Genomic DNA, 10,405 nt, shown 5'->3' with positions numbered 1-10,405 from the left:
GGCACACACCTTTACTTGGGAGGATTCATTGTGTAATAGGTCTGGAGAAAATTTGAGCAAAGAAGAAAAGTGGCAGTGAGTAAGGCAATAAAAGTCCACAGACTGCGAAAATGAGTGTGAAATAGTTCAGCAATACATGTTTTTGCCTTGCTACTGCAGTGCCTCACAATTTTCTTCTTCTCCTCATCAAAAAGGAAGTCAGTTCCAAGTCTGTGAGTATCAATCCCTTTGATTACTTCCACAATCTGTTCATCACTGTCGAGGTCTTTTCTCGCAGTTCCTTAACATCTTCAGATTTAACAATGAGCGACTTCATGAAATTAACATAACATAACGAAGTAAAGTTATACACTTTTTCTAGAGTCATTTCATGTTCAATCATTTGCGTAAATCTTAGCTTGGAATTAGCATGAAAAAAGAAAATCGGGAGTTGAAGTTGCCCATAAAATTTGAAGGATTCGAACTTAATATCCTTCAAACTATATGAACTAGGTTTGAAGTGGATGCCCTTTGCTTTGAGTGCGGTGACTGAAAGAGATTGACGATCGTATTCATTTGAATTTTCTTGAATAATATTCTCTACTCCTGCATTTGTTGGTTCTGGAGTATTGGGGTCTAAAATAGATTGATGATCGTATTCACTTGAAACTTCGTTAATAGTCTCTTCTCCTGCATTTGTTGGTGCTGGAATATCGCAGCCGGGGACTGAATCAGGTAGACGACTGTATAATTCCCTTGGGTTATTTGAATTTTCTAGGTTATGAGTTTCTTCTCCTGCATTTGTTGTTTCATTCCCGTGTTTGACAAGTAGTTGATAAGAAGCATCCAGAAGGTGCAGTGGTTGCCATTCGTCTTCTTCAGGAATTCTTCTTATTAGCTCTTTCTTCCTAAAAACAAAGAAACTTAAGAAGTGATAAATTAAAGTGTATCGACTTGCATGCATTAAATCACACAAGAGCTTAATAACCCGGAGTGGAATTTGATTATTGAATAAAATCAGATCCTCGGATAAAAATGGCGTTGCAGCTATTCCAAGATGCCAACGGGAGTGTTCGAATGTTTTGCTGCATCCCAATTCAATCTTCATGATATAAATAGCGAAAGATGCATCTAGTAGCATCATTTCTGCTAGTGCTCTATCATCATATGCATTTGTAGAATCCCCAACGTAACAATTTCTAATCTGTTCGATCACTTCAGAGATCTGGCTGTAGAGTAATTCTTGGCATCTGCTTGAAACGAAGTCCTCAAGGACTTTACGCTTGAGTTCTTCTGCAATGCGAAGTTCTGGCAAGCCATGGTAATAAGGGCCAAAGGAAACCATCTTAGGAGTGTAGTAATCCTCCTTCGTGTGTTTATTGAATCGCACAAGTTCAGGCACTCTGCGCATTTGGCAGTTTTGACGTTCGGTATCGCTGGCGTTATTTGCTGGAAGGTTTGGGTCTGCCATTAGGTTCAAGAACTGAAATTTCCAATTGCTGTAAGCTTGCTTTATTACAGTTGATACAAACTGAACAGCATTTTCCACTCTTTATAATTCTACTGGGCCCTCAGATAAATAAAATAAATCACCACGTTCTCAATGGTATAATTGAAGTAGCTGCGAGTCACTTAAACCAAAATTTCTCGTGTTTGTTGAACATTATAATTTAATCACTTAAATTTTGTTTTGTTTCAGTGATGTCAGTCTGAAGGCAGTAATAGTCAATGGACTGCTTTTTGTAACATCATCGAATCTAGGTGGGTGGTGTACTGCTAATCTCTTTAATTACCTTCCTAACTTCTTCGATCGGGAGCAGAAGATTATCTCCTTTACTCACATAGCACTTGTTTTACGTCTAACACTGAGTGATTTCATTAAATTAACATATCAATGCGGACACTACAACGTTTCCTATGCGAAGCATCCAGAATGTGAAGCCGCGGCGTTCTCTCCAGGAACTCATGGAATTGCAAGCTAACTTTGATTCTTCTTCATTGTTAGCGATGCATATAATAAAATGAAATTAGTTAACGAAATTAACCAATTAGGTGAATAATACAATAGAATCCTAACTTCCTATTGAACTATTACTAGGCAGTCTCTTAATAAAGGAAGAAAAAAGATTTGTCGGACTTCATCTTAACATCCCTATAACAATCGAAATCACTATCTAAGCAGCAGTTCTTCGTTTGCAACCCTGTCCACTGTAGGCTCGAGATTAACGCCACCATGACCTTCGCAACAGTTTTGCTGTACTGCATCCACAATATATATATATATATATATATTATTGTTTTTGGGTCCATGTAGATGTAATTAGCTGTAAATATTAAATAAAATTAAAACCTATTCGCAAGAGACATCCCACTTGGCAAATCATAAATGAAGAGAATCTCTTATAGTGTGCTTTGTTACAGCTGACTTAACGATGCGATTCTCAAATAGTTGAATCGTATAACCATTATTCAACTATTGATAGCTTTCTAACGTAGCATAATTTTATTTTATTTTGTTTTCACATTTTTTGATTTATCATGCTTGGCAAAACTTTTAATTTACTGAATGGTCAAACATCATTTCTATTCACACAATTTGTAGGATTTATAATTTATATCTATTTTATATCCACTCATTTCATAAAATTTACATCTGATAATCTCGAAAGAAAAAAAAATACACACTATCGAAGATACACTTAATATTTTGGATTCGAAAAGATTTAAATTTCAAATCCTCAACCAATTATTCTATTAGAAACTGAACAAGGATTGTGTATTTTTTTTATATCACTTGTTGGGGTTGGGATGAGGTATCTGACAAGATATAAAGTATCATGGCCAATGTTCTACATAGCGTAATGCATGGCGATGCGTCGATGCCAAGCTAAAGGGCTAGGCGAGATTAGGTGAGGCAAATGCATTAAAAAGCGTTAAATAGGTGAGCTATTTAGTACAGTGATCATGGCTATGAGGTTTGCAATTTGTAGAACGAAAAAGGAAAAAGAAATATTATAGATTGAAAATACTTTTTTACGAAAGTCTTTCAAAATCTTTGGATGAATGAAAGACTTTTTATGAAATTTTTATATTTGTACTTTCTAAGCAAAAATTAGTACGTGGAGGATTTCATAAAAGTCATTAACATTTGAATATTGTATAACTTTTTAAGATTTTAAAAGTCTTTATTTTATACCCCTGACTTTTAAAGATTTTCAATGAGTCCATAGGGAATACCCGAAACTTCTACGTAGTCTTAAAAATATACCTAGATTATTTTTTTAAATCTAGAAAAGTCTAAATTAAACCACTGTCTATCTCCATTTAATCATATATTAACACAATAAAATATTTTGTACGTAAATCCAAAATATTTTCATACTTTTCAATCACATGTTATTTAAAAGATCACTAATTAAAACATCATTTTTTATAAATAATACCCATCAAACATGGACTAAATACAACCCTTGTCATATAAGGATTACCCGTGCAAGTGCTTGACAATGGCTTACTCAATCATCATTCCTTGTATCTTCACGTGTTGTCTCTTTTTTGAAAATTAAGAAACACACTTTTTTCTGAGTAATGCTATTTAGCCTTACTAAGGTTACAACCCTAGTTTAGGTAACGTTAATGTGACATTAAATGATAAGTGAAATTAAATAAGTCATTTAATTTCACATTTTATTCAACATATCATCTAGCACTATCTAAACTGGGGTTATATAACATTATTCATTTTTTTCTCACGTACTTTAAAACTAGGCACAATATTAAGAGAATCATCACAATAATTTTAGAAATGAAAAATTGGATAGTTCCCTTAATAATCAACATCCAAAACAAAAAAGGCACACTATGACTAGACAATCTCTCAATAAAGGAAGAAAAATGATTTATTGGACTCATCTTAACATCCCTATAACAATCGAAATCATTATCTATGCAGCAGTTCTTCGTTTGCAACCCTGTCAACTGTAGGCTTGAGATTAACGCTACCATGACCTTCGCAACAGTTTTGCTGTACTGCATCCACCATCTTGTACCCTTCGCTCATTGCCATAAAGATCGCCCACCATCTGTTTTTAACGATTAATTAATTTGCATCCTTAATTATTGGGAGAAACAACACGTTAAGCGGAGCATTTCATGCTGAGATGTCTCCATGAAATTGCTGCTCTATTTTTTAAACTTGGACTATGGTCCCAAGTTTCAAACGCTAGATAAATTAAATCAATTTTCATTTCTAGAAGGGAGTTAATAATAATAATAATTATTACTATTATTATTATCATTACTACTAATACTACTATTATTTTAGTTTTATTTTTAATTACATGTAGCAACTTATAAAAATAGGAAAAATTGCAGCACTGGTCTCAACCTATTGCTCAAGTTAATTTGGTCCATAAGCTCTAAAATAAGCAAGTTCTGCAAATTTTCATCATAATTTTACTACCATCCTCAATGACAAAAACGGACTCCAAGAACTCATACATCCTACTATTTTGAAGCTGTTGACAGGGTACGTTTCAATGAGAATCGTAAAATGATAATATAGATATTTGGACTCATTACATTTGTGTTTGAGCACCAATATTATAAAATCTGGTGACCAACTTGATACTCAAACTACACATTGACAATCAGTAGTGCAATTCTCTGTAAAATTATGTTAAATACGAAGAATTTCTTTAAATTAATTTGTAATCAATATGGCCACCTTTTGTGCCACAACCTCAAACTGCTAGGGGATTTGTATCGATTCATCTCTACTGTCCCCATTATTAACCTTGGAATTACAATTTGCAACTTGTCCTTCTCGATCCATCATTAGGAAGGAGTGTAGACTTGTCTCTAATCCCAACTAATGCAAGCAGAATAATAAACGCTAACGAATAAGGAATTTACTGGATAACTAAAAACAATTCTTCATGATTTTATTCAATATTCAAAATCAACCATCTGCAATAAAATCCGAATTAACTTCCTATTCGAACAGCAAATCATAACTAAATTCTTCAATAATAAAAACTCATGAAGGCCTAATATATTTTGAACAATAAATCCTAACAAATATTTTATATAAATGTAAACTCTTGAAACCCATCTAATCAAAATAAAATTCTAGACAGAAAACAACAAAAGATTATTAAATGAATTATAACTAAACAAATAAAAACACTTTATTCGGCATCACTTAGTGTACGCTAAACTGATTAAAGTGTTCCATTCTAAAGATATAAGGTGAGAATTCATCATATATCTTTAATTACAATTTTACTTTCTCTGCTATATCTAAAGGTGGGACGGGGTTCCATTTTCATGATATATGGTAAGAAAAAACGTTTTGTATGAAAGCAATCATGGGTTGAAAACTCGTATTCCAATTCCTATTGGTGTGAAAGATGAAGATCCCATCTGGTAATCTATATACAAAATGATAACAATGTATCTTACTCAGTTGATTCAACGTTCAATTAACAAATAGTAATTGTCAGGACATGATAGACATTCCATATAATTTACTGAATTACTATTGACAGCTTTTGTCCATACAATATAAATTACTACGTTCCATTCACAGCTAATTATTGATCGTAAGGAATCAGATTTTTAATTTAATTTTTCAACTCCTCGTTCACTCAATGCTTCTATGGCCAAAATGATAATTAATTCTAGAATCATCGAATTTGTAGATGGGTTGAAAACGTTGATAGTCCCAACTATCAAATTTGGCGTTTCTATCAATTTTGGCGTTTACTAACTATTAAGAAACATCCCCTATATATAAGACAACTCCGTAAAGAGAGATCATATCTATATAATATGATTAGGGGCCAATGTTATTAATGAATCTGTTGAGTTTTATGGCTCAAAATTAGGTTAGAAGATCACGAAGTCATGTTATTGGGGTATTGGAATTCTTGCATGGAAAGATATCAAAGTAGTATTCATGAAGAAGGAAACAAAATCCTACTCGGAGAATATTGCATGCGACCGCACAGGTTAACCCATGCGGTAGCACCAGTGCATGCAAGGAATTTTTTCTTGTCGAATGACTGCTCCATGCGGCCGCATGGAACTAAACCATGGGGCCACATGGTTCGGTTTTTTGTCTTCAACAGATTTGGTATGTTTTACGCGTTTTTAACCTAGTTTGCATATTTTCTCCTATTTTTAGGGTTTGGCTCGTGTACTAAAAATATAGACTTCTTTTTCTAGTATTACTGAAGCCATAATTGCTGTAGTTCTCTCCTTTCATAGTCTTTGAATAAAATAAAATCGTTCCTCTGCTTAAATTATCTTTTGATCTTTTACTTTTATCTTGTTCTTGTTTATTTGTGATTATTCCAACTATATTGAGTATCATACATGTAACGATTGTAGTAGGGATCTTCACTAGTAGATCCATGATCTTTATTTATACTTCATATTGGGTTCATCAAATCTCAATTCTTACGTTGTCTTCATTGGTTCCAACAAGTGGTATCAGAGCGCAAGTTGCAAGTTCTTCGTGATTCGATTGAAGTTTTTCAGAGATGGCTTAGATGAAGTATGATATTCCGCTATTGGATCGAAATGCAAGGTTTTCATTGTGGCAAGTAAAGATGAGGACTGTGTTGACGCAGATGAAACTTCATGATGTTTTGCTGGGATTTGAGAAGATGCCAACAAATTGGTCAATGGAGAAGAAGCAACGGAAGTATAGGAAGGTCACATCATTGATTCATATTCATTTGTCCAACAATATACTGCAAGATGTCTTGAAGGAGAAGACATCAGCTACTTTGTGGCTCAAGCTGGATTAGTTGTGCATGACAAAGAGTCTAAGGAGCAAACTGACTCTAAAGCAAAAGCTGTAATCCCATAGCATGGCGAAAGAAAGGTCACTGCAGAACCATCTTGCGATGTTCAAGGAAATCGTTGTAGATCTAGAAAGATTGGAGGTAAAGTATGATAAAGAGGATCTGGTCTTGATCCTGTTGTGTTCATTACCTGGCTCTTATTCATCATTTCGTGATACTATATTATATAGTCGTGACATGCTAACCATTGAGGATGTATACGATGCCCTGCTTTCAAAGGAGAAGATGGAGTTGTTGGTTGGAGATCCTACATCTAGGGGTGGGGATGCTCTGGTTACTCATGGTGGACGACGAAGTAGTAGGTCAAAGGTGAAATTTAGTAATTTGTATTACTTCTATTGCAAGCAGAAAGGACACTTGAAGAAAGATTGTAACAAGTTGCAGGGTAAGGTAATTTACATGCAAATCATTCGGGGCAATCTTGTAATTTGGACGAAACCAATGTTGTTGAAAATTTTTCTAATGATTGAGATGTGATGTTGGCTATATCTGATGAGGAATCCAATCCTCAGGAATAGATTCTGGATTCTGCATGTTCGTATTATATGTGTCCCAAAAGGGCATTATTCTAGACATATGAGGCAGTGAAGTAAGGTGGAGTTATCATAGGAAGCAACAATCTTGTCGAGTTTCAGGAATTGGTTGGGTTAGATTGAGGCTACAAGATCGGACAGTGATGACACTTGATCAGGTTCACCATGTTCCAGACTTGATAAAGAATCTCATATCGCTAAGTATCCTGGATGCAAAAGAGTAAAAATTTTCTGGTGGAGTTCGAGTCCTGAAGGTTCAAAGAGGTGTTCGGATTGTACTGGAGGGACGAAGGAGATCCTAGTTGTACATTTTACAGGGAAGCGCAGAACTAGTTCAGAGACATTTGGACAATTTTAGTACCGTGGTGGAAATTCAATTTGTCACATTACCTCTTGTGTTAAGCTCTGGGTCAGTTTCGAACTTTGCTCGTGGAAGTGTTGATGATTCTGCTTTGCCACTAATTTCAGTACATACACTTTGTTCTTGTGCTAGTGGACTCATGGACCGTAGGTTTAGTGGTGTCAATAATGTCTGTAATATCTTAGAGATTGTTGAAGGTGACAGTTCTAGTAAGGGACCTTCTGATCGTGCATTTGGTATGGTTTCTACTACAGGGCGTGCTTCGACCCTGTCCAGTGATTATTAATTTTAGGTGGAATTTTGTGAACCCGTGTTTGGGTTGGGGTGTCGTTTGTGGACGCCAGGCGGAGGAACATGTTTTTGCGGTGAGTCTAGTTACTGTGTTGAGGAGCTTGGTTATTCTGATGCAGATGGATCATTTCTCAAGGTGGAGAAATTTGGAACTTTGTTCATTGCACTAGAATTTTGAGTCAACGTGAAGATTATTGAGTTTTACGACTCAAAATTAGGTTAGAAGATCATGAAGATCATGTTGTTGGCGTATTGGAATTCTTGCGTGGAAAGATATCAAATTAGTATCCATGAAAAGGAAACAAAATCCTACTCGGAGACTATTGCATGCGACTGCACAAGTTAACCCATGTGGTCACACCAGTGCACGCAGAGAATTATTTTTGGCCGAATGTCTGCTCCATGCGGTCGCATGGAACTAAACCATGCGGCTGCATGGTTGGTTCTTTGGCTTCGGCGAATTTTGTATGTTTTACACGTTTTTAACATATTTTGCATATTTTCTCCTAATTTTAGGGTTTGGCTCGTGTACTATAAATATAGACTCCTTTTTCTAGTATTGCTGAGGCCACAAATGCTGTAGTTCTCTCCTTTCATAGTCTTTGAATAAAATAACATCGTGCCTTTACTTAAATTGTCTTTTGATCTTTTACTTTAATCTTTTTCTTGTTTATTTTGTGATCTTTATTTATACTTCATATTGGGTTCATCAAATATCAATTCTTACGTTGTCTTCATCGGCTCCAACAGAATCATCCATGCGGATGATGTTCTAGAGAATATCAGAATACTATAGCTAGCTTGCTTGCTCGCTCAACAATTTTCACTAGATTGTGATGAGATCTACCAACGTTTGTCAACTTTAAACACATTACACAATTCTAAAATACGGTGTTGTAAATGAAAATAATCTTCAATTGTTTGTACAGAAATACGGATTTCAAATCTAGCTTTGTTTTAGAAACAATATTTTATATATATATACGGAAATGATATCCTTAGCACCGTGCTTAGGTGACACAATACATGGGTGGGTAGTTATTGTGCCACCTAAGCACGTTGCTTAAAATATTTTATTTAAATTTTATAGCTAATTACATCTATACAGACCCATATATATAGTAACGATCTCCTAAGTACCGTGCTTAATTGGCACAATACATGAATGGGTAGTTATTGTGACACCTAAGCACGGTGTTTAGGAGATCAAATCCACCTATATATATATATATATGGGTTCGTATATATGTAATTAGCTGTAAAATTTAAATGAAATTGAAACCTATTCGCAAGAGACATCTCATGTGGTAAATCATAAACGAAGAAAATCTCTCATCTTTTTGTGTGATTTGTTGCAGTCAACTTAATTAACGGTGCGATTCCCGAATAGTTGTATCGTCTAACCATTATTCAACTATTGATAACTTTCTAACGCAGAATAATTTATTATTTTTTTCAAGCTTGGCAAAACTTTTAATTTACTGAATGGTCAAACATCATTTCCATACATGCAATTTGTAGGATTTATAATTTATATCTATTTTATATCCTCTCATTTCAAAAAATTTACAGCTTATAATCTCGAAAGAAAAAAAAATACACACTATCAAAGATACACTTAAAATTTTGGATTTGAAAATTTTAAATTTCAAATCCTCAATCAATTATTCTATTAGAAACCGAAGAAGGATTGTGTATTTTTTTATATCACTTGTTGGGTCTTGTGATGAGGTATATGACAAGATATGAAGTATCATGGCTAGCTATGAGGTTTGTAATTTGTTGAACGAAAAAGGGAAAAGAAATGTTATAGATTGAAAGATACTTTTTCATGAAAATCTTTCAAAATCTTAGGATGAATGAAAGACTTTTTATGAAATTTTATATTTCTACATTCTATGCAAAAAATAGTAAGTGGAGGATTTCATAATTATTGGGAGAAACAACACATTAAGTGGAGCATTTCTTGCTGAGATGTCTCCATGAAATTGCTGTTCTATTTTTTAAATTTGGACTATGGTCCCAAGATTCAAACGCTAGATAGATTAAATCGATTTTCATTTCTAGAGGGGAGTTAATAATAATCATCATCATCATCATCATCATCATCATCATCAATTTTTTATTTTATTTTTAATTATGTGTAGCAACTTATAAAAATAGGAAAAATTGCAGCACTGGTCTCAACCTATTGCTCGAGTTAATTTGGTCCATAAGCTCTAAAATAAGCAAGTTCTGCAAATTTTCATCATAATTTTACAACCATTCTCAATGACAAAAACTGACTCCAAGATCTCAAACATCCTACTCTTTTGAAGTTGTTGACAGGGTACATTTCAATGAGAATAGCAAAATGATAATATAAATAT

At 34.2% G+C, this 10,405-nt stretch overlaps 1 protein-coding gene across 1 annotated transcript; it reads right to left on the bottom strand.

Annotated features, from left to right (window-relative positions):
• Positions 1-232: 232 nt before the first annotated feature.
• On the bottom strand, positions 233-1,450 carry LOC111374121. The gene has a single exon (XM_022996749.1). It carries the CDS (start codon positions 1,448-1,450, stop codon positions 233-235), a length of 1,218 nt encoding a protein of 405 aa, XP_022852517.1.
• Between the last annotated feature and the right edge of the window lie 8,955 nt (positions 1,451-10,405).

This window comes from Olea europaea, unplaced genomic scaffold, assembly GCF_002742605.1.
Source record: "Olea europaea var. sylvestris unplaced genomic scaffold, O_europaea_v1 scaffold1204, whole genome shotgun sequence".
NCBI classification, from domain to species: Eukaryota; Viridiplantae; Streptophyta; class Magnoliopsida; order Lamiales; family Oleaceae; genus Olea; species Olea europaea.
The sequence above is the reverse complement of the archived record's forward strand: the minus strand, read 5'-3'. Positions and strand labels throughout refer to the sequence as shown.

Excerpts from the sequence above, each read along its gene's own strand:
- LOC111374121 (XM_022996749.1), bottom strand. The coding sequence starts at position 1,450 with ATGGCAGACCCAAACCTTCCAGCAAATAACGCCAGCGATACCGAACGT.